We start from the raw sequence: 25743 nt of genomic DNA on the forward strand, positions 1-25743 counted from the left end.
GACGAATCCATTGACAAGATAGGGGTGACGGCTGTAAGTGGAACGAAAGGGAGACAGGTCAGACGCTGCTTTCCCTCTCCCCGCCTAGCAGAGCACTCCGTAGAGACGAGTGCTCACGCGCAGATCTGCTTGTGCTTGTGCCCTGGGTAAGATATCAGTGTTGGTAACCTTAAATGAATTACCCTGAAAATAATATAAAGTGTTTACAAACGCAAGATATAGTATCACTGGAATTTCGTAATGAGTATATGTATATTATTTGTTTATTATTATATTATATGTTTATTATATGTAACTCAGTATGTTAGGTTTAATACATAATGCACATGCTTTTTATCAATATTTTTTGTACTATTTTCCTAGACTCACTGAAACGTATCAAATATTTTATATATTTTCTTCCAATGAAATCTAAGATACTTTGAATTCGTAAAACATAATTCGCACATCTGATGTTTAGAATAATAATATTTTTAGGGGGCTGAATTCAGCAAAAATATTGCAAAACTAATCACATATTATACATTTGCATTTTGCTCTTTTGAGAAAACTTTCTTGAGATCTTTAACAACAATTTAAGAGGGACACTGTTAATAAACATTAACAAGAATTACAGGAAATGCATGCGATCTAAACCAGTCACATGAAATAATGATAAAATAAACCATAAAATACAAAATATGCCTTATATCTTTAATCTAGTACAAAAATGTATTCTAGTATACGCTAAATTCATAGTTGCATCCGATCACAAGTTTCGATCATTGACGAGCAAAGAGACCAAGAACAATACGACAAATGGTTGTGTAAATTGATGCAATTTAAGTATATGCATTATATTATATTTTATGCGTTTTCATTGGTGTGTGTTGCTGCATTGTAATCAATGGATTCCTTGTGGAGACATAAAGGTTCGGATCCCACTTTAAAACTGTAGATCCAGTCCCGATTAGTCAATCGGATTACAAAGTGGAACGAAATCTTGACAGTAATACAGTAAAACCTCGTTAATCCGGACCCCGATAACCGGACTTTGCTTAATCCGGACAAGCAAAAGGCCAAAAGAAAAGCAGAATGCAACGTTTTAAATGTCGCTAGAAGTCAACAATCGCATTCGCCGTATGTACTGAATTGTATGTACAGTATTGCTTTACATTTTACTGTACTGTTTGGTGTATTTAGTCCTATACCCTTTAAATACAGCAGAATAAACGTGTTTTGTTGCTATAAACGGAGTTTTAATGCACTTTCTGCTGTTCTTTTAGGTTATTTCAGTTAATACAGTCACCTTATCCCCCCATTAGTCCGGATTAACGAGGTTTTACTGTAAATAGAACCAGACCAAAAAACAGCAAAAGTAAACTAATGTTTCATATTTCAGGACACTTGGACAACGGCACTTACAATGTATTTGCCGTCAACTGGATATACTACGCCAGCGGCGCCTGTTATTATGGTGCGCTTAAGAGCATGTATCCAGTTGGCAAATGCGTGACCAGTTTCGTGAACGCCCTGCTTGACAAGTGCGAACAGAAGCCGGTTCGCCTGGTTGGCCACAGTTTGGGGGCACACGTCGCTGGTGCTATAGGGATCAGCGTCAGAGACAAGTGTTCAGTCTGGATTGTAGGTATGCTATATGTATAGGCATATTTAGTTTCCCGTAACTTGTGGCATATCCTTTTCGTCACGCTACCTTGGATGTAGGGTATTTTCTACCCCGTTCTAAAAACCAGGTGAAATTTTCCAGTTTGTGTAGATTACAGATAATTAATTTTCTAAGCACATATGATAATATTTCATCATTAAAAACCTAAAATAAAATTATTTTTTCTGGAAAGGAAGATACACTGCGAACAAATTTGTACTTCTAGGAAATTCCTGAACACGGTTTTACACCATGATAATAAACACATAATTGAAATACATAATACCTAGTCTGGCCATAAATACTGTTACAAACTTTCGGCTTGAACCGTACATCCAGTAGCCAGGCTCTTGAACCATGCTTGTGCTGAAATTCACTCCTGACCATCGTGTGTTCATCTGCGAAAGAGTAAGAATGTATCTTCTTGTGCTTAACATGGAGTGGGGCGAATATGAAAACAGAGTAGCCGTAATTGCTCTGCATATGGTTGGGAAGTCACTCGCTGAGATTTTCCAGCCCCTAGAAATCCCGAAGATCAGCAAAAGGTTTGTGTATCAGACAATCCAGAGATTCACTGAGACTGGTAGCATGAAAGATTGCCCAAGAGTTGGTCGACTTCACACCGTATAAACAGCTGGGGCTGTTAAAGCAGTGCTGGCTCGCATCCGCCGAAATCCAATGCGGAAGCAAGTGATAATGGCACAGGAGCTGAACATTTTATAACAATCAATGTTCGGGGTACTTAATGAAGAGCTTGGAATTGGAGCTTGCCGGTGGAGTACTGGAAATTTCCTGAGGACACAAGTAAAGAAGCAGAGGGAACTGAAATCGAGATGGCTCCTGCAGCGGTACGTTGCCAATGGGCATTGCAGGATTTTCTTCACTGATAAGAAATTGTTCACCACTGAATAAAGTTTTAACCACCAAAATGAAAGGGTGTATGCTTCAAACTCTCGAGAAATTTGTGAAAGAGTTCCCAAACATCAGAGATTCCACCAGCCCTCCTCAGTCATGGCTTGGTGGGGGGTGAGCTAGGAGAGTTCCACCAGGCCTCATTTCTGAGAAAAGGGCTTAAAGGCCGTGCAAAAGTGTATGTGGAAAGTGTTCTGGACCCTCTCGTGACGCTGTTGAACCAAACAATGTTTTACAATGCATCCTGGATGTTCAAGAAATATTCTGCCCCAGCTCATAAGGCAAGGATGACGCGACGGTGACTGGAGATCAGTGTACTCGATTTCATCTCCACTTTTGATTGGTCTCAGGACCTTGGACTGTGCTCAGAACTAGATGGGACTGTCTACAAGAAGAGGCATCCTATAGTTTAAAGTTAAAAGCGCTCCTTGATAGCAACAGGGGCGGATTTTCCCATGAAGACCATCCGTGCTGTAATACGTAGATGCCTGGCCAGGGAGACTTCGAGCCTGTGTTAGGGCAAAAAGTGTACATTTTGTACATCGGTGCTATTTGTGTGTAATATATGTAAGTGTGACATACTAAAAAGAACATTTAAAAATCTGAAACCATTATCAATTTATTCACAAAATAGTGTGTAACAGTATTTATGGCCAGACTAGGTATAATAATCCACAAAACTTAACATCAGAACATTGAAGTGTAAACAATAATGTCTATCTTTACTTAAATATAAACACTAAAAATGTACCAACTGATTATATTGATTTTAATATGAGAGCGACGTTAGCACTCGAAACCTTGGAAGACTTTCCGATATTCTCGTAATATTAGATACAAAAATTATAAACATTACATTAAAATAAACTAAATCCTAGTCATCGTACCAAGACCGAGAATGCCGTTTAAAAGTCGAGACGAGAACGAGATCAGACACTTTGAGACATATCGAGATGAGGTCTGTATAGAATCGAAACGAGACTTACTGTCGAAGACTTTGGTAACTTTTCACAAACCAAAATGCTTTATTACACGACTGATTTGGACATAACAGTGAAGATTTAAGGACAGGTCATTGTTCATCGTAGTAGCAAAATTAATCCAATGGCGGTGGATTTTTAGATCCTTTGCAGCGTGGTTCGCGCATATTGGATAATGTGTCTCTTTCGTTGTTTTGTAGCATGGAAACGAGACATCAAGCAGAAAAAGGTGTCACCAGGTCGCAATGATTCAAAATGTTTGTGTTTCTCAAAGATGAAGAAAATAATGCCAATGTGTAAAGTTAATATTATATTTTGCTCTAGGTTATACATAACTTGAAAATACATTTATTTAAATATTTACGTATTTAGTAATATCTTTATTAAATCAGCAATTCTCATCTCACTTTTGACTGGCTTATTTCTTTTTGAACATGCAAGTATTAACTTGTTGTAAAGAATATCATACGATTCAGTCAATTATTAAGTATATGAATATTTTCATTATTTAAATAAATATAACGAAGACGCTTCAGAAATTCATTATTCTTGCTAATTGAACGGAAAATTAAGGTCTTGCTGAACCTTTCGGTTTCTTTCTTTCTTTGTAACATTCAGAGCAAGGAAAGAAAATCTAATATAGTTATGATTATTGTAACAAATATTGTTGCTTTTTGTTACTGTCATCGCTTTTATGGCACTCTGGCTAACCGCGACGATGAGTATGAGTGATGATTGGATGACTGATGAATGGACACTCACAACGAACACCCATGCCGGGTTCGAAACCGAAACCCCTGGCGTCATAGCGCGCTGTGCTAACAACTCCGAACGGAGTAAGCGATTGTAACAAATGTAATTGACTAACATTAGTATTAATTTACTGATACAAATTAACAGTGATTCCTGTATCGAAACAGAATGTGTCTGAAGTGAAAGGAAAAAAAAAACAAGAAGAATAACATTTATTCGCCCCGATTACATTCAGAAGTAGGTAGGTATTCGGGACAGGGATGTAAAATAAAGGGCAGTCCCGACTAAACTTGAGAGATCATGGCTGTCTTCGCCCACAAAGCAAAGAATATATTATTGTTGCTTTTCATTGTTGTTCGATGCAGGTACGGATCCAGGGATCATTCTTGATGAGTCACTGGACGACAGGTATCGCCTTAATGAGGACGATGCTTGCTATGTAGAGACAATCGTCACCAACTGCAAAGGGTATGGGAACACGTGCAGCGTCAGAAGCGGTGGACTTCAGTTCTGCGTCAACGGAGGCAAATTTCAAACCGCATGCGCAGGTATGTAGTTGCATTTATTTAAAAAAAATCCTAGACCCACTAAATTAATCTGGCAAATGGAGATGATTGGTTGTTCACTCACATGCTTGCTTACGCCGCAAGTTGTTTTCTTCGTGTAACCTACGGCAGTTATCCTGCAAGAACATTAAATAAAAATCAATTACACACGCAAACATGTAGGGTAGGGTTATTGGTTATTAGCATGGATGACTAGGAAGTGATATTATTGTTATATCGAAACAACAAAGAAAAAAGGGTTCGAGCAACATGAAATAGCTCCTTTGAGTAACATCGTTTTTAAATCTATCGAGTCTTAACGCATCGTCTGGTAGGTCCTCAGAGAATAACCTAGTGAAAGAGAGTGAAATAAATTTTCATAGATGGAGAAAAGCGGAAGAATTCAACTAGATCATCCTTCCTATGTTTGTGATAATTTCGAATGACGAAGTGAATTCCTAAGCTTACTCCTTTCCTTTTTAATTAATGGTAATCTAATACTGTAGACCTGCATAGATGTTGCCTTGTCCAAGTGATATTTTTGTTCGATTCTCGGTGTAGACATTGATGCTCATTATTACCAACAATTCAGCATTTCTATTTATTAGATAAAGAAATAAAAAAACAGGAACTTTAGATTTTACATTATTATGTTATTCATGTATTTGTGTTAGTGGAAGGCAAGAGATCAAAATAAGTAAAAAGTACTGGACTAGTAATACCAATTATAAAGTGTGACATGCGTGGTTAGAACTTGGAATTACGGATGCTTAGAGATGGAACTGCAGGAATACAGTGTTAGTCAATTAAGGGCGACAGCAAGAGCAAGCCAAGATGGCTGGCTAACTTTGAAATGAAAACTTCATCTTGAAAAACATGTATGCCTTGTGTGCTCTCCACTATACAAACACTTTTACTTCAAAGGAAAATTTGGAATGCAAACTTGTTAAGGGTCTTCATTCAATACGACTGTAAACTGCATTAAAGTTACATTATGATTACATTATAAATGCAGTACATATATTTTACCTGCCCGCACACAATTATTGGGTTCCGTTTTCATCATTATTATGAAATAAATTTAAAAATGAAGGGCCTTTTCCGTTCTTACGGCGGGCGCTCTAGAAGCTGGCAAGGGAAGTGGGGAGCGGAGAATTCGCCGCAGACCAACCAGACTACAGAGAGATATGACGTGGCGGAAATAAGTACTACGTGTAACTCCTTCTACAGGCTGCTGCGTTTCTTATAGCGCTGGATTTGTCGCTTCCCCGATCCCGGCTTTAAGCGGAATGCAGACATGGAAGCTAGCCCAAAAAATTATATTTGTACCTCTTCGAAATGATTGATTATGAGTTTTAACAGCCATTACAAACGTACAAAGTGAACAACATCAAAGGAATTGCTTATCTGAGACCCACAGAGCTGTTTAATACATGTTTCTACTTGCTCCTCCATTCGCTTTTGGATTCGTCCGCTCGAGCTACTAAGTACCAGTAACTGTAACTGAGTTGCGTTTTAAAATTAGTAATCTGTAACTCGGTTACTTTTGGAACAATTAACTCTTAACTGTAACTCAGTTAATTTTAAAAAGTTACTTTTAAAAGATTGTGTTTAGTGATTAATGGCTTATAAATCTTCGCAATCTCTTAACTCTTTGTAAATTGTGTTAAATTAAAATTGGGACATATCTGGTAAATATAGTTGTGAGAGAGTGTATTATGATAAATTATAAATCAGAATTTCGAGATGAGGCAGAATGAATAGGGAAAAAAATGTGCAACTAAGATTGCATACTAATCTTCTATTCATGTAGGAGAACAGCCTACACGTTCCATCATAGGAAAACGTTCATGTTTAGAAGGAGGACTAATTTGTATGCGCTCTCTGTCGAAATAGATTCAGACAGTAAAGGACGACCAGCGAGAATGAATGTAGTAAGAGAGCTTCCACCATGTCAAGGTCATCCAGTTTTTGCCTGATGAAAAGTAGAGCAGGAGACAGTGGCGTAACTGACCCATGGTAGATGGGAGGAAAGGTGCCTCGAGATCAAAAAATGATAAAACAGAGATTGGAAAATGTTGACTTCCTTATATATTTTAAATTGTAGATCATTTTATTAGTTATAAAATCTGGACAGCTGCTGCTAACTATTGATGGCCTATAAATCTGGATTTCTAATTACACTGGTCTACAAATATTCGTGAACTTTCTGCTTATGTATATTTTTCAGTCTTATTTTTATAATTTGGACCCGCTTAACACGAATATGACATTGGTTTTTCTGTAATGTCAGGTTTTCGGATAATATGGGTCGTTTATTATTTCTTATTCAAAGTGCAACGTGTAGCCTATATGTCATATGTATTATGTAGAAAAACATAAAATTACAAACACAGTACAGTCAGTACCCAGTAAATTACATATACAATGAACAGTATAACAATGAAAAATAGCTAAAGCAATACAATGAAATGAGCAGAATACATTAATATTACACATCAGTCCCTTAATTTAGTTCATCTTATGTGTCAACATGCTCAAGAGTGAATATTTGTTGTTCGTAGTCTTTTTTTGGGAAACACTCCCATCCCCTTCGTCACGAACTAATCCCCAAATGTAATCACCCATCATGGCACAGTCCCATCTTCCCTGGTATCTGCCTTACATGAATTGAATGTCCTTTTGAAAGTGTTCGCTGTGTTCTTCGCTTATCTCTCCCAAATTCTGCCAAAAGAAATCAAGATGCGAATGAAGCATGTGTAATTTTACAGACATTCTACAGCTTAGTGCTCTATATCTATCAATTAGTGTCTTAACTTGATCGTCAAGAGCTTCACTTCTGTTATGGACAAGAAATCCCTTCACCAAGTTGTGGAAGGCCTTCCAAGCATTTCTTTCCAGCTCGGTCATATTTTGTTTAAGTTCATTACAATTAGCATGAAACAAGTCTGTGGTCCTGTAAAAATGCCACCCACAATTTTTGCCTCTGACAGATTAGGATTTTTTATGTACTGTAGAGCAGCTGACTCACTATCCAATGATGTCACAAATTGTTTTGCCAACCTCCGTTTAACGTGTAGCGTTAATAGGGGAATCTTCTCTCTGGGCACTTAAGCTGCGCTTATCACATTGTGTTTTCCTGGAATTAGCTCTGTTCTTTTAGGCCACACAGTTTGCTCGTACTGTCCCAGAGACAGAGAAAACAAGAATATTTTGTATACCCACTTTATAACCCAAGAAGAAAGCCAATGGTACAATAACATGTTTAACTTGCTTGGGCCTAATATAGTATCCACATACATAACAGAACGAGTCTGCCTGTAATTTCCACTTCCGACCCTCTGACATGCTGTTCCATAACAAAGCAAATGAACTTAACGCAGATTAACACACGCCCAGACTGAAGTAGTAGACATGGTGGCGAAGAAACAACCTTCAAACACACAACCACAAGGCCAAAATAGGAATTCAGGTGAGCGCTTGTACTCTTCAAATTTAATACGCACCGATAAAAACACACACACAAAAAAAATAGATATACCACACAGACGGGGTAGACATGAAGGGGGAGTTTCGAACCTTTACACGAGTTAAAATCAACAGCAACTGTGCTTCCTTCTAGCGACTGTAAGAGTAAATACACCCATATTGCTGTGGCTAAGCCAGCAGTGCGAGAGAACAAAACATGCTAATATCTTTCAAAATGTTGATATTTCGACAAAATCGTTGCCGGATTCGTGTTTAGTGGGTCGAAATCTATAAGAATTCATCACAAAACAATGATAAGCAAAATCTTGTTGACCAGTGTTATTCTTTACCTGGTTTCAAAAATATATATATTCGTGCGGGTATTCTGATGATGTATTTGGGTCCAGATCTTCGTTAGTCCGCAGAATTCAACCCTGAGTGAAAGAGGCTGGCATTTGAGCTGCCATCTGCTAAGATCACCCGTTGCACCCCTACGAAAGTTTGAATCTCATCGTCGCGTCCACAAACATCAGAAGGGATGGACCGTCACAATAATAAACAAACATACTCTCCCTCTCTATCGCTTCCATTATTTTTTTTCCACTTTGCTCCTTCATTTTTCTCCGTTCTAAGCTTCTTTTATCTTTCTACCTGCCGTTCTATCGCACACTTTATTTCGTTTCTTTCTTTCTCTCAGTCTGTCTGTGTGTCCATCACTTCTTTCTCTTCTCGTTCCATTTAAACATTTGCTCGTATACCTTACGACGACATGTAAACCAGAGTAAGGAGGAATTCAATGTATCTCGCTCATTTTAGGACACGTACAGTTACTCACAATGTTGTTCGTACTGGGCAAACGTATCGACAGAGTCGGATTTGCTAAAGAGTATTTACATAAGGATCAGGGGTTTTGGGACAACGTGATCTTGTCCGATTAAACCAAGACAAAGTTCAAAGAATCAGATAGTGTGTCCAGAGTGTGGAGGAAGGCAAATACGCAGGACAATGTTGCCAATACAACTCCTACGGTAAAGAATGATGAAGGATCCATTTTGATCTTTGTCAACTAAAAGAGTTGTAAAAATGCAAGTCATTGGTGGAATCATGGACAAACATGTATGTAATATTATCCTTAATAATAACGTGAAAAGAAGGGCCCAGCAAATGGGGTTGCCACGTGTGTTCGCATTCAAGCAGGATAACGGCAGCAAACATACTGCTCAATTCAACAGAGACTGGTTGACTTTGAATGTACCAAAGCAGTTGAAAACACTAGTTCAAAGTTCGGATCTCAATATGATTGAGCGTTTATGGATATTTTTGTAGAAACGTGTCCATAAACATGAGTGCAAGTCAAAAGAACATCTGAGGAGGGCAGTCGCTTTAGATTGAATCACCCCAGACATCTGCAAGACCTTGGTCGCTCTTATGCATAGAAGATGCCAAGCAGTTATTAAGGCCAAGGGTTATTGCTTCTGGCTATTAAACTGTCACATTTTGTAACATTCTTGTCTTTTTCTGTTTTCATTGCAAGTGTACGAACAGTAATGTGACTTAAAATTAGTTTATTACACGAAAATGTATGTCTTTTCGTTATTATTAAAGTTTATGGGGGAATAAACGATTGTAAAAAAATCACCATATGTGTTATAACTACATGTTGGGAGAATATGTACTGTACTAAGGCTTGTTATAATTTTTGCTTTCTTTTCCTTCTCATAATTCATCTGTACGAACATCATTGTGAGTGACTGTATAAAGAAGACCCAGCATAGAAGATTTTCTGAAAACGTCCATGTCACTCACTTGGGAAGTAAACTAGGGGAACCCGTCACTGATCGCATCTTTTTGGTTTATCTTTCCAGATAACGGCGGGCATCTCTGCTCGCATAGGCAAGCCATCTGCTACCTTGTCCATGCTCTAAGGAACACAACGGAGGCCCCGTACGTCGGCTACAGATCAAGCTTTAACGACTGCTCCGCCGCTGCTCCTGGGACGTGTTCCGTATTCAGTAACGGTTCCACTGCTGTCCTGGGTGAAACATGCCCCCACAGGTATTAATACTGGAGTTAACTCAATAGCCTCGTCTAGTTCGCTGCAGTTTTGTTTTTACACTATACTCTGTCCTAGCTAACTGTGGAGCAGGCAGACGAAAACAAGTCTCTGCGCAAGTAGCGACGCGAGACGGCTCCACCAATGAACACGTAAGAGGAACGGAATTACGTGGAGTTGGGGAAAGCGACTGCAGTTTCCAGCCTTCCCATCAGCGTCTACTGCTTCGCTCTGGCCACTTGATTTCCCAGTTAGCTGGGACAGGGTATAGGTGTAGTGCAGGTTACCCCGGTGTCAGGCTGGTGCAAGGAAATTGCATTCAACCAAGTAGTCGAATAGCGGTGATCAAGTTCAGAAGATTCAACAAATGCCACTTCGCTGCTTTAAACTTTCATTTCATACCACGCACCACGTGACCATATACCACACATTACACCGCTCCAGAACGTAGTGCAAGCACCAAATACACTACTTGACACCAAATCAACGGAGCAGACGAGTCGGTGGTGCACCGTGAAACCAACTAGACGCGCGAGTGCAGCTGTGACAAGCACAATAGTTACAATGTTGTGTTATGTTGAGTTATGATGAGTTTGTGATGTGAATTTATGAACGTACGTGTTCAAAATGAAACAAATGACTATCGAATATAGTAAACAGTTTGAAAAATTTATGTACCATATCTAAGTGGAGCGTGAAAAAAATGGCGTTGAGCTTGTGTTCGGCTACGAGGTTTTTCGGATCGTGATTGTGTTATCCGGGTTTTATTTCGTAGTTATTACGTGTTTGACTATAAAATACCTCTTGTGAGGTATTCGAAGTGAAAATTAATTTGGATTTATTAACTTAGTGTGTGTATTTGTGTAAATAAGAGTATAGTAGTGGTAACGATAAACTGACTCACCTGAACGCTATTAATCAGTGTAATGGGGGAAGAAGCAACCCTATGTGCTGCTGATACCCTATTAGCATTAAGCGGTGGTGAAACTCCCGTCTTTCTACAGACTAATATATCAAGAGTGAATGACGAGGATGCTATCATGAAAGGGGTGGAAGAAAAACAAGAACATCGTGCAAAAAAGAGATCGGCGGATTCAGGATCAACTGCCCAACCAGATAAAATCATCCGATCGAACGAGAATGAAAATTCTCCATCACGACAGTACACATATGACAATGCACAATCAGGTCCATATATAGTACTGTTAGAGGGAACAGGAAAAAATATAGGAAAACTGTCCGGTGGCAGTTTAGGGAATAAATTTCGAAAGGCAGGACTAGACATAGAATTGATCGAACAGTGTGGTAAAAATAGAGTCCGTGTGACTTTTCCAAATGCAAAAGCTGCAAATGCTTTCACACAAAACGAAATGTATCATAAAGATTTACAGGTTCGAGCTAGAATTCCTCAAGCTCTTGTACAGCGAGACGGTCTTAATTTCGGAGTTGGCATAGATATCAGTGTACAAGACATTATGGATGGAGTGCAATCGGCGATCCCAGTCATCAGCGCGAGGCGTATGCAGAAGAAAGTATGGAATAATACAGGTTCTTTCGATCTGAGAGACACAAAATTAATATGCCTAACCTTTCAGGGTAATGTCTTACCAGAAAGAATACTAGTAAACAGTGAAATTTTCGAGGTCCGACCTAGAACGAGGTCTGTCTTACAATGTCAAAACTGTTTCCGTTATGCGCATCGAACTAAGAACTGCCGTTCAAAAGCAATCTGCATCAACTGTGGAAAAGAAAAACATGGAGATTCCTGCACAGAAGTTCCTATTTGTGTCATATGTCGAGGTAATCATAGAGCTACATCCCCAGATTGCCCTCAACGACAAATAGAACAGCAAATGGCGCGGATGGCGGAGGAAAACTTATCTTATTTTGAAGCTAAGGCAAAAATATTGGGGACATATAAACCACCTCTAACCAGAAGAGACATTTTGGCACCTCCATTAACTGCTAAACAATTTCCACCGCTCCCCTCTCACGCTGAGGTCATCCAATGTACAATGGCAAGTCCATTAATATCTGTGACAACTAGAGAGTCAATAACTCCTAAAATAGTTACATCCTCACAACCCTCAATGCGAAAACAGAAAAATTACACGAGTGTGAGCAAAGATGGGCTGCACTCACGTAGAAGTAATATATGGACACGAGAAACTCCAAAACCACCTAAAGAGCTATTTTATGAATCTTCATCACTTGACAGTTTATCCGAAGACGAGGAGAATACGCCATCACCCTCAATTGGATTAAATGCGCAACCCCAGTCTGGATCCAATCACATTGAGCAACATCCGCATGAGCATAGATCATCAAATAGACAGATCATTTCAAATCCTCCAGCGGAAAATCTTCAGGCACTGTATAAATCGTTAATGCAAACTTTGCCAGAGCTGTGGTCGGCACTAATAAATATATCAGAACTTAGAAGACAATAACCACTACTTAAACATATTCATGAGCTAACAGGGAATCTCTTGACTGTTTTACAAAACTTAATTTCATAAATCCAGGAATCAAAGGGGAAAAAATTAATAGTATATTGTAGGGAATGGAATTTTTAATTCAGTGGAATATAAATAGTTTTTCCGCACGTAAAATCGAATTAAAGAAACTAATTGAGGAATCCCATCCTTTAATTCTCTGTTTACAAGAGAATAAAGGAAAGCAATACGAGAATTACAATCTAAAATATTATAATACTATAGGTCCGCCATTTCAACAGAATGAAAGAGGTGTAAGCATACACATTCATGAGAGTGTGGCCCACCAAACTCTTTTTTTATACCCAAAAATTAATATAGTAAACAGATATCATGTAGAAATCATAGCAGTGCGCATAAAAATACAAAACTTTTATTTCAGTATTATTAATTTTTACATACCTTCGAATTCGTTATCTCAAAAAATACAACTACAAGATTTTCAAGGTATTCTGGACAATATTCCAGGCCCTTATATTTGTGTAGGAGATTTTAACGGGCATCATCCAATGTGGGGCGGTTCACGATCAGATCATTTAGGCCAGATTTTAGTGGACTTGATAGAACATAATAATTTTATCATACTTAATGATGGTTCCATAACACATATTCCTCGATCCGGAAATAATCCTTCTGTGATAGATCTAACCATAGTGTCTGATGAAATTTTCCCCCAACTTACCTGGTTTGTGGATGAGGATATGCGTGGAAGTGATCACTTACCCATACATGTTCAAGGAAGATTTATGTATAATGTACAGATCCCGCGAAATACACCTCTCCTTAGACGCTGGAAAACTAACCTTATTGTTATTCCACAACAATTGACTCCTTGATATTATCAGAAAATTTACGATCTAATACTGATATCTCTTATTCTCAATTTATACAACTAATTACAAAAACTCTGGATATCGTAGGTGTACGTTCAAAAGGGCAAGATACACATAGATTCCCACAATTATATTGGTGGACACCAGAATGCGAGACTGCTAAACAGAACCGTAAACGTGATGAGAAAACATTTGCTAGCAGACCCACAATTACCCACAAAATTGCCTGGAAGAGAAGTCAGGCTCTTGCTAAAAAAGCTTTCAAAAAAGCCAAAAAAATAGCCTGGATAAATTATTGTAACTCTTTAGGAAATGCTGAACCTATAAAACTCGTCTGGAAAAAAATTAATTCTTTAAGACACCCGAAACTAAGCAGGAAACAGACAATTGATGTAACCTGGCAAAATTAATTTCTCTCCATGATTGCGCCTCCTTCAGTAGAATATCAACCTCCTCTGGTTCCACAACAAATTTTTACAAGAGAGTTTCCAGCTGTGACTGTCATAGAATTACATAATATACTACATAGAGTTAAAAATTCAGCACCAGGAATGGATGGAATTCCATACCAAGCTATAAAGAGCTTACCTAAAAGGGGATTTGATATTTTAGTCGCTATATACAATAAAACATATACCGGGGGTAGTATACCTTCAGAATGGAAAACACATGTAGTAATTCCTATATTAAAGTCGAATAAACCACCATCAAATGCCCGTTCCTACAGACCAATAGTTCTAATTTCAGTATTGGAAAAATTATTCGAACGCACGCTACAAAAACGTCTTATGTGGACTTTAAAAAACAACGATTCTTTCCCCCTACGCAAATTGGTTTCAGATTACAACATAGTAGTCAAGATGCCATTGCAATTCTCAACGCTGTAATTCAAAATAACATTGTTATGAATTCCTATTGTTATAGTTTATTTATCGATGTGGAAAAAGCCTATGATGCTGTACCACTGATGCAACTTTGTCAATTACTAGAAAGAATAGATATATCTCCTATGATTCCCAGATTAATTTGGAATTTATATGCTGATCGAAAATTTTTTGCCTGGTTTCAAAATTCTATCCAGGGGCCTAGATTCACAACTACAGGAATTCCACAAGGAGCTCCACTCAGTCCTATACTATTTAATATATATACACAGTCTCTACACAATGAACAATTGGAGGATTTTGAACTTATTCAGTATGCAGATGATTTCTGTTTTTACAGAATTACTCCACAAGCAACACAGGGATTAATAGACATGACACGTTTAATACATAAACTTCAAGCATGGTTTTATGAAGTAGGTTTATCTTTCAACCTTAATAAATCTCAAGTTATGATTTTTAATTCTCGTAGCCAAAATGTATTTCCTAATAATATTAATCATATTTCTGACATCCCAGTGGTATCTACATGTAAATATTTAGGAATTCATTTCGATCGTAAAAATAATTGGAAACTGCATATAGATTATTTAATAAATAGAGGGAAATCTGGCCTAAACATTCTTCGTGGATTGGCAACTACTAAGTGGGGTAGTCAACCCACAATTATGTTACTATTTTACAGAAACTGCTTTCGTTCCTTATTTGAGTATGTGGCTTTCAGTTACGGTGGTGCGTCCTCAAAACAGTTACAAAAAAATGATGTACTACAACGCAAAGCATTACGAATTTGCTCTGGATTGATGAATTCTAGTCCAAACGTAAGTGTTTATATGGAAAATAGAGAGATGGCTCTATCTCATCGGCGCAAACAATTAACAAATAAATTTCTTTTTCAAACCTGGGAGAATAATAATCATCCATTTAATTTGCTATTTGAAACACAAAAACAGTGGGCAATTATGAATGGTATAGATCCGATCAACCCGAAATTTTATTTTCTTCATTGTTATTGTATGGATCCTGACGCGTACCAAAATTCTTTCACATATCATTCACCTCCAGTATATAAATTAGATTTGCCTCTTTATGCTCAGGCTAACGTCCAATTTTTAGATCATGGTCAGCACGCTCGCTATAGAGAAATATGGCCAGATTTAATTTTCATATATACTGATGGCTCCAAAAAATTTCAGGATGTAGGTTGTGCGTTTTATATTCCTGAAATGAATCAACACCAAATATTTAGGTTACCAGCAGACACTACAATTTTTACAGCAGAATGCTATGCTATTTACCGTGCATTAACTTATTCCATACAAAATAACTATAAAAAAATACTCATTCTAACAGATGCGTTAAGTGTCTTACAGGCACTAACATCATCATATCCTCAACTATGTCGTCAATCTATTTTCATTATATTGATTATACAATTAACTCAACAAGCACAATCCAAAAATATTACTGTTCAGTTTACATATGTCAAGGCACATCACATTAACCAGAGTAATAATATGGCAGATATGTACGCTAAGAGAGCAAGGGATTTACCTCAAATATCTTTCATCAGACTCCCTTATACAGATCTATTACCTAGAGTTAAAATTAAAATAAAAAATCACTGAAAAATTTGGTGCAAGGAACAATTGACGATGGTAGGTCATACATATAGATGGCTGGCGGAATTTGATGCAAGTCAACCATGGTTCCACAGATGTCCTCTTCCAAGACAGGTTATAGTTTTTATTAATAGATTGCGAACTGGTCATGTACGAACACCAGCACATTTAGCGAAAATAGGTATTATACATCAACAAAATTGTACATGTGGTAAAGATAATCCAGATGCCCAACATTTATTTTTGGAATGTGATCAATTCTCTCACCAACGAAACATATTATACAAAAATCTGATAAGATTAAAAATTCCATTTCCTATATCTTTACTTTCTCTTTTATCTGATTTATCAATACCAATTATTTGGATTTTATATGGATACGCTCGAAAATGTCAAATTGAATTATAAACAGAACATAGAATGTAAAAGTGTAAAAATTGAAGATTGTTTAGTGTCATCTGTTGCGTATTGTAAGGAAAAGTTGTGTAACAGAAATCCCATACCACAGACTAATGATGTCCCATAGTATAAATACAGAAACATTGGCCAAAGTCGACAGTATTTTGTCTGACAGGGTCAGAAGAAGAAGAAGAAGAAGAAGTACCATATCTAAGTTATGAATACAAGAAATATTAATATTGGAATCTAGTTTTATGTTGATACAAATGTGTAGGTTTCAATAATTTGGCGACCCAGTTTCCAGGATTCGAATTAGTAAGTGTTTAGCTATACGTTTTTCTTAATAATACAGTTAAATAATGACAGATAAAGGGAAAAGATCAACACAAAATTACACACGAATGATGAAAGCTTGATTTCTGACAATGCGGAAATCAATATTGAAAATTTGGGTTGTTGTAAGGATCCAAATAAGAATGCTAAGTGTATAACTTGTTGCAAATGTGAAAAGTTATATCACTATAAATGTCTACAGTTAGCAGCGTTACATTCCAGTAATTCTGATACATTTGAACAGTACTTGTGCAAAGTATGCGATCCGATGTTTGGCCAGCATGGGGCTGAACACAATAAAGATACTAATTTTAATGCATTATTGGAGACAATAATTCATAAAATGGATGACGTTCGGTTGCAGTTTACAGACAGCCAAGCGCAGATGAAAAAGCTCACAGACAGCTAAGCGCAGATGAAACAGAAGCTTTCAGACAGCCAAGTGCAGATGAAACAGAAGCTTACAGATAGCCAAGTGCAGATGAAACAGCAACCTACAGACAGCCAAGCGCAGATGAAGCAGCTTACAGACAGCCAAGCGCAGATGAAACAGCAGCTTACAGACAGCCAAGCGCAGATGTTACAGCAGCTTACAGACAGCCAAGAGCAGATGAAACAACAGCTTACAGACAGCCAAGAGCATATGAAACAGCAACTCACTGATCAAATGAAAACGTTTTCTGAAAGTCAGGAGTTAATAACAGCGACTCTTTGAGAAAGTTTCAATCAGTCTCTTGTTACGTTTCGCGTCGAACTCCGAGAAGAAATAAAACAGGTGGCTGATCCTTGCAAAATAAATACTAACGCCATTAAAAATGAGGTTAAAGAGGAATTAAGTGGTGTGCAGTCTAATATAGAATCACTTATTGCAAAGACTTCTTCTCATCAGGAACATCTCGTCGAACTAACGTCACAAGCGGAAGAACAAGCCTGCAATATAAGTGTTGTTAAAATTACACTAAATGAACAACAAGTATCTATTTCTCGCTTAGAAGATGAGATTGGTGTAATTAAAACTAAAATAGGGCACATTAGTAGTACAAAAGTGTTAGCTCCTGAGAATGATAATGCACCAACCGTTGATAAAATATCTGACGTGTCTGAAGCCAATCAAGTCGATGTCAATTCTCAAACTGCACAAACTACTCCAATAACAGCTTTAACTAGAAACCATGTTAAGAGAAAGAAGAAATTTGTTTCTTTTAAAGTCAAAAATACAAACGCAACTTCATCCGATACAGATGTAACAGATTTTGGGAGTGAAGATTCGAATACTACGCATGTAAAGCAAATGTACAAGGGCAATAGAACGAGGAGAAGCAGATTAGTTGTGGATAGTTATCAGGCCATCAATAATGTTAATTCTAAACAGTGTTGAAGTACTTCTTTCACTAATGTATATGTCACACGAGATTTATGTGGTTGTGATAATTCATTACAAGGGCAATTTAACACCGATTCTGTTCACAACTCGCCTGACAATTGCACTAGCAATGTCCATGCTTGTTTCCCGGACTGTTCAACAAATGCTACGACTACGGATTCTATTAACTGTAGCATTCATACCAATTCCTGCCCATTAACAGTTTGCAGAAATAGTTGTGTGTTAGACAATAATTCTGAACGAATTAATGCTACATATAATCGTGGCAGAGGTTTTGGTACTGCCAGAAGTAATGTACACTTCATAAGTCCAAATAATCAGGATAGCACAGTAGTAACTACAGTACCGTTTGACCCAATGACACCTCGTCTTCAGAATTCGATGACTTCGTTGAAAACCGTCCTCCACAAGCAATAGTAACTGGTTGTAATGAGACTATGCAACGCATATTAAAAGTGAGTGACTTGAACCTACTCCCAAAGTTCGGAGGAAATTTAGAGAAACAAAGTCCTAGAGACTATATTGATCAGTTAGTTTCAACATTCAATCTAATGGGAGTTCCGGAGGAATACAGGCTGAATAGTATATGTGTTTCTTACGGCAAGGCATTGTTATGGTATAATTCTCATAAGAAGAGATTTTCATGTTTACAATATTTCGTAGGAAAGTTTTTGCATCACTATGCTTCTGAACAAGTAGTACAAGCACAATTGGCAGCTCTACGAACAAGAAAATATGATCCTAAAGTTGATGAAAACTTAGCTACTTTTGCATTGTAACTCTATTCTGCCTATTCAAATTTGGAAGAAGACCCATCTGAATCTGATATGATTCAGTTAGTGTTGCGACAAAAACCGAGAAATGTGTCAGAATATGTGTCATGTCATGACATACCAAGTATGGACAGACTGATATCTATTTTAGACAGAATTGATTTGGTTCATTCCGGAAAAAACAAATCTTTTAGAGTTCCAGAGGACCAGGAAGAATTTATGAGAAGAAATAAGACAACCAAATTTCTGAACAACAAATCCAAACAATTATTCAATGTTGGACAAGTTTCTGTCAAAACGCAAGATTTTCGTAAGACCAGAAATTTTACATATTCCCAAAATACCGAACCTACAACAATTGGTGGTGCAATCAGAATTTCGAGCAAAGTTCAGAAATCAAATCCATGCTCAAATCAACAGATCCAAAATACTTTACGAACGGATGAAGGCTTTTCATCTCTGAATAGTGTTCAACCAAATACACAAAGTGGTTATAATAAACGTCTAGTAAGGAAGCAACGGGGTAAATGTAATTGGAACACAGTACGAAGAAACACTGAACAATCTAAACAACAATCTCAACCTTCTTTAGCTGAACCGTGGTTAAGGCCTTCGTAGAGTATGCAGGTGAATCCATCTGTACCTTTACCTCAGTGGAATACAAATAATTTAAATTCCATAGTGCAATATCCTACTCAACCGTGGATATTCTCTCCCTGGACTACACCATTTACTTCTTGCAGTACTACAGTAACTCAGCCAAGTATATATCCAGCGAATAACTCTTTATGGTATGGTAATAATTCCAATTTGTTACCACAACTCGGGACTAGCAGTAACGTGACCCAAAGTCAAGTACCTTCGAGTAGTGGAGTGTGCAATTTAACAGGAACAACTGCTAATACAAGTGAACACTCATCCTTAAACATGTAAGGCAGAGTAATGAGCTCCGGTTCCTCTGTCCAGTTAATTACAAGGAGCATATTCATCACTATACTCCAACATCAATTGAAGATAATGTCAATTTTCAGAGCAACACATCTATTGTTCCCAACCATTCGGAAAAGGAAGTTCTTACTATAAACTTTGTACTCGATTGGTATGAAGCTGAACCAGAATGGGTAATGGACGATGACGGTGTTCTTGTTTCAAACAGAAGAGTTATTGTGTTGCCAGGTCAAATTGGTGATTTAACCATTAACTGTATCATTGATTGCGGGAGTCAATCAAATTTAATGGATTATGCAACTTGGTTAAAATTGAAAACTATTATTCCTACTACTAGATTAGATTCAGTGGATAATGTTAAATTATTTTCTTTTGCTGGTGACAAAAGATTTAGAGTTATTGGTTCTAAGAATATTAGTTTAATAATAGCTTCAGAGAACTTTCATATAGAGTTATATGTTATTAAGCAGTTACATGCTAAAGTAATATTAGGATTGTCATTTCTTTGGCGCTTCGGAGCAATAATTGATTTCAAGAAGCAAAATATCACATTATCAAGTGATAAGGGAGTTCAATCTAATTATGTTTTAGAAACGACTGACACATTCCCTTCATGTTCTCTTCAAATTAACTTTGTAACATTTTATAAGAATTCTGAGGAACAAGAGGATGAAAACTATTTAGCATCAGAAACTGATCTTAAAGCTTATTTAGCTGATAATAGTTTGTTGATTGCTACTGATGAAATATATGATTTATTTTTTTAAGTTATTGTTAAGTATCAGAACATTGTTTTCTGATAAACCAAGGCAAGCTAAAGTAGAGCCTTACGAGATTAAATTAAATACAACAGAAACAATTGTGGCTCCCATATATCCTATACCTATAGCTCGAAGAGATGATTTGGAGAAGGAACTCACTAAATGGAAGTCTTGGGGAGTCATTCAAGAATCGGCTTCACCTTATTTAAATCCGCTACATATAGTACCAAAAGCTGGTGGCCAGTGACGGCCAGTTGTTGATTTTCGTCGTTTAAATAAACATGTGATATCTCCTCTAGTTCGTGTGGAACAGATTAATGAACTATTTCAGAGATTTCAAGGAGCTACAGTGTTTTCAACCTTGGATTTATCGTCGAGTTATTTCCAAATTCCACTTACAGAGTGCTCTTACAAGTATGCAGCATTTTCATACAGAGGCCAACAGTACGTGTTTAAATTCTTACCGTTTGGCATAACGTCAGCTGTATCTGTTTTTGTAGAAAGAATGAATCAGATTTTTGATCCATCTACAAGTTTGTTCCTAATCTGTTACATAGATGATCTTCTTATATTTTCACCTGATGTGTCTTCTCATTATGAGCAATTGAAATATGTGCTAGAGACACTTCATAACGTAAATATTTCTGTAAAATTGTCTAAGTGCAGGTTCATTAGGACTGAAATTAAATTTCTAGAACATATATTATCTGGCACCGAAATAAAAGTAGATCCAGAGACCAATAAGGCAATCTCCGAATTTCCAGTTCCAAAATGTAAGAAGGATTTTCGTCGTTTTCTGGGTTTGGCTGACTGGAGGAGAAAATTTGTGCGAAATTTTGCAACTGCTGCAGCTCCTTTGTATCAATTACTGAAAGGAAACTCAAACTGGTGCTGGACGGAAGATCGTCAGCAGTCCTTTAAAAACCTAAAGAAATTAATCTTATCATCTTCATCATTAGGACAACCTGATTTTAATAAGGAATTCTGTATTAATGTTGATGGTTCTAAGATCGGCGTAGGAGCAGTACTTTAGCAACCGGATGAAGATGGAAATGTAAATGTCATTAAATATGTCAGTCGCACTTTGAAAGGAGTTGAAACCACGTACAGTACACATGAAATAGAATGCCTTGCTATTCTTTATGCTGTGGAAAAGTTTACAGTGTATATTACTGGAAGACATTTTACAATCTACAGTGATCACAAATCGTTGTGCTGGCTTGAATCAGTAAGGACACTGAACCCTAGTTTGAAACGATGGGCACTTAAGCTACAATCATACAACTTTACAATCGAACATGTATCTGGTTCTCAAAATCCAGTTGCTGATACGTTAAGTCGTTATCCTATTAGTAAATCACCAGTGACTACGATTAAAGAAATGTACATAAATCATGTAATCTCTGATAAAGAACCCAATTTCTGGCGAAGTGCACAAAAGAAATATCCACTTTGTTCGTCATTAAGAAGAAAATTGGAGTCTCAAGAAGTAAATCTGATAATTAAATGGAAGTATTCCGTTTATGATGGCATACTATATTTCAAACCTTATGTAGATGATAATTGGAAGATAATAGTTCCTAGTGCTTTAATTGGAGATGTTTTGTATAAACAGCATGATTAAAGGGACATTTCGGCTATTTTAAAATTTATGATTTTTGTAAAAGGTTTTATTATTGGCCTAAAATGCGTAAAAGTATTAAGGACTATTTAAGAAACTGTCTTTCATGTGCAAGGGATAAGCAATGCACCTTTAAAATTTCAAAGGAAGAATTACATGTGTATTCGACCAAACCTCACTACTTACTTTCAGCCGACTTAATTGGTCCATTAGCTTTGTCTAAAGGTTTCCATCATATATTAGTCATTGTAGATGTAATGAGTAAATTTGTGATGGTTTATTGTCTTCGACGTGCAACCTCAAAGGAAATAATTAACAAGTTTGGAATTTACTTTAATCATTACCCAAAGTGTAAGGTAATTCTCACCGACAATGGTTCGCAATTTAAGTCAACTGAATTTAAAAGTTATTTGGTTTCTGTGAGTGTTAAACATGTGTTAACTTCACCATATGCACCTTTTGCCAATCCTGTCGAACGTTACAATAAAGAGCTGGTGAGACTATTGAGAATGTTTTGTAAGTATAAACATAAACTTTGGTTTAATTATGTGAATATTGTCGTTCATCTATTGAATAATTCAAAATCGGAAACAACCGGTTTCACACCATCTAAACTTTTTATGCTTGTTGATTATCACGATGAAATAATAGACAAAATAAGTTGGCCAGATGACTTGAAACATTAACCCTGGAAGACAAAGTGTATAATGGCTGAAGGAAATATAAAACAGAAAAACCATCAAACTAGATTCCAATATTAATATTTCTTGTATTCATAACTTAGATATGGTACTTAGTCCTTAATACTTTTACGCATTTTAGGCCAATAATAAAACCTTTTACAAAAATCATAAATTTTAAAATAGCCGAAATGTCCCTTTAATCATGCTGTTTATACAAGACATCTCCAATTAAAGCACTAGGAACTATTATCTTCCAATCATCATCTACATAAGGTTTGAAAAATTAGGTTTCACAGGGTGGATCAAAAAGTGCGGCGAACTAGACGGGACTAATATGCGTGTGACTGTCCGCGTGCGCGAGATCGATCGAGCTATTTTCTACACATCACATTATAACATGTCGTATGGGGGAAGAAATATGGCTCACACATTCGTAATCTCGGTCATTTGTGGAGAAAATATGATCAGCACCACTGTCCAGATGACCAGGCGAACCACATAGCCGCTCCATGCAGGGCCTTTCCTGGAAACTTCTCACCTGATATCACACGGAAACCGATCTCGTGTTTGTCGTGTGTCAGTAAGACGCTCTGCCAACTATAACACCGCGGCTCTGATATACCTATATATGTGTTTGTATGTGCATTGCTTTAAAGGAATGCTTCGTACCTCTTGTTCAGTGGTACTCAAATTTGAGATGGCAGCGTTTGATTGGTCACACAGAGTTTAAATCCACTTTATGAACAGAAAGGCTAATTTGGACTGAACCTACAACTTAAAGTCTGATTCGAACCAGGAACCACCATGTGCCTCAATCGGGTATCGAACCCGAAACGAAGCCACTTAATTACAAGACAGCGACGTTACCACTACGCAACCGGGGAAGCCCTTACACAATTTGGTTCTTGCTTACTTAAGCTATCAGTACACTACCCAACAGAAAAAAGGGTGATGGCAATGGGAATGTTGTATCAGTGCTAAGCGATGGCGTACACAGAATAGAAATTGCCTTTTTCAAGGTCTTGTATACAGTGACAATGCAGGTCTGCATGACAAGAACATTACTGAAAGATATCGTTCGTCTTGGTTGTCTGTCTTGTATAGAATCATTCATTGTTATAAGGAACATTGTGGTTGTTATCATTAGGAAATAGCCGATATCGATGCCGATGTATTGGTATCGGCTGATACCAGTGGTATTGGTATCGGGAAGTATCGGTTGGATTTTATTTAACAATAACGGGCGAGACTCTGCCGGCATTTTGGCCTTTCACAGACCCGCAAAAATGCCGGGGGACACATCCGTCAATATAATTATCCTGGAAATTATGCAAAATTCAAAGTAAATTTTATTTTGTACCAGTTTTGTAAGAAAAAAATAATTTTGTGAATTTAATATTCTGATGTAATTCTTGAATATTTTATAGCAAAAAATCTTGGCAAATTGATATATAATTATAATGTTAATCGAAATTTTGAAAAAAGTTAAGTAGCCTATTATATTCTTTAAGCATCGGTATCGGTTCAGCCTTAGTTACTATGATTATTACTGGTATAAGACATTTTCATGTTACACACTGTTCTTTTCTTTTCCAGCGAAAGGGGTATATACTGCCTAGATATACCCGAAATCGATCTAGCTTGTAAGGCATGAGCCGAGATCTAATTATGCATCGCTTCAGTGAAACGTATTTTTGTTCAATTCGACCTACTGTGCAAATCAAGAAGATTATTTAGTCATATGCCGCAATGGCAAAGTGTAATAAATGATATTTATATTGAAGTAAAACAAAGCATTCTTCATAACCGTTTTGTTGTTTTTGTATGGAAAGTATTTTATTTTGCGTTCTAGTTTATTAAGTGATTTCAGGAACACAAGCATGTAGTAATAGATCGTAGAGAAGGATGCCAATATGGAATGTATTGTAATTTTCTACTTTCAAGTTCAGCAGTATTATGAGAATGTTCATATTCGGATTGATTTTAAAGGTCTGTGCAAAAAAAAAATACGATCCATCTGGCTCATAGTAATTGAAATCGATATTATTTTCTTTCCGTGCATTTTTTTTCAGGATCGTTCATAACAGTACACATGTTGCTAAAAAAGACACACATTACCCGAGGAAAAGTACACTTGTCTTGGATTGAAAGTGAATATTGTTTAAAGTAGTACACATCATAAAAAAACATCGTTACACTATTTTTAATCACAAAGATTTGTATGCGTTAAGATATTAGGCCAACGTCCAATGGCAAAGATATTAGAAAGCAAATTGCTGATTGCTATTTTCATTCCATTTTACTCTAGCTACATCCTGTGTTATATTAAGGAATGGGATTCTCTTTATGTGAAGCAGTTGTCCTCTATTGGTGTTTTATTTCAGTTCATGATCACCAGATTGTGGAAAACAGACTGAATGAAAAATGGTGATGGACAATTTGCCTACTATTTCTTTTGTCGTTGGGGAACAGTCAGCAGATAGGTAGCATCAGGCAAATTGTCCATCGCTGTTTTATTGCTTTCTTCTTCTCCCTTCTTTGTGTTTTTATTAATAGATTAAGAACAGGACATGTACGTACTCCAGCACATTTAGCAAAAATATATATTAAAAATCCAGAAAATTGTAAATGTGGCAATAACAATCCTGATG

At 37.0% G+C, this 25743-nt stretch overlaps 1 protein-coding gene across 1 annotated transcript in view; it reads left to right on the plus strand.

The window, feature by feature from the left end:
* LOC145987764 (phospholipase A1 4-like) overlaps window positions 1–24898 on the plus strand; it is a 58775-nt gene extending 33877 nt beyond the window's left edge. Inside the window, exons 4-7 of the mRNA XM_083122438.1 lie at window positions 1382–1627; window positions 4656–4838; window positions 10169–10358; window positions 24689–24898. Of these exons, the coding sequence (XP_082978564.1) occupies window positions 1382–1627; window positions 4656–4838; window positions 10169–10358; window positions 24689–24746 (677 nt within the window). The 3' untranslated portion in view covers window positions 24747–24898. The remainder of the gene's footprint in view (window positions 1–1381; window positions 1628–4655; window positions 4839–10168; window positions 10359–24688) is intronic.
* Window positions 24899–25743: the final 845 nt, after the last annotated feature.

This window comes from Lepisma saccharinum, chromosome 5 (genome assembly GCF_977018435.1).
Source record: "Lepisma saccharinum chromosome 5, izLepSacc3.1, whole genome shotgun sequence".
In the NCBI taxonomy this organism is placed as follows: Eukaryota; Metazoa; Arthropoda; class Insecta; order Zygentoma; family Lepismatidae; genus Lepisma; species Lepisma saccharinum.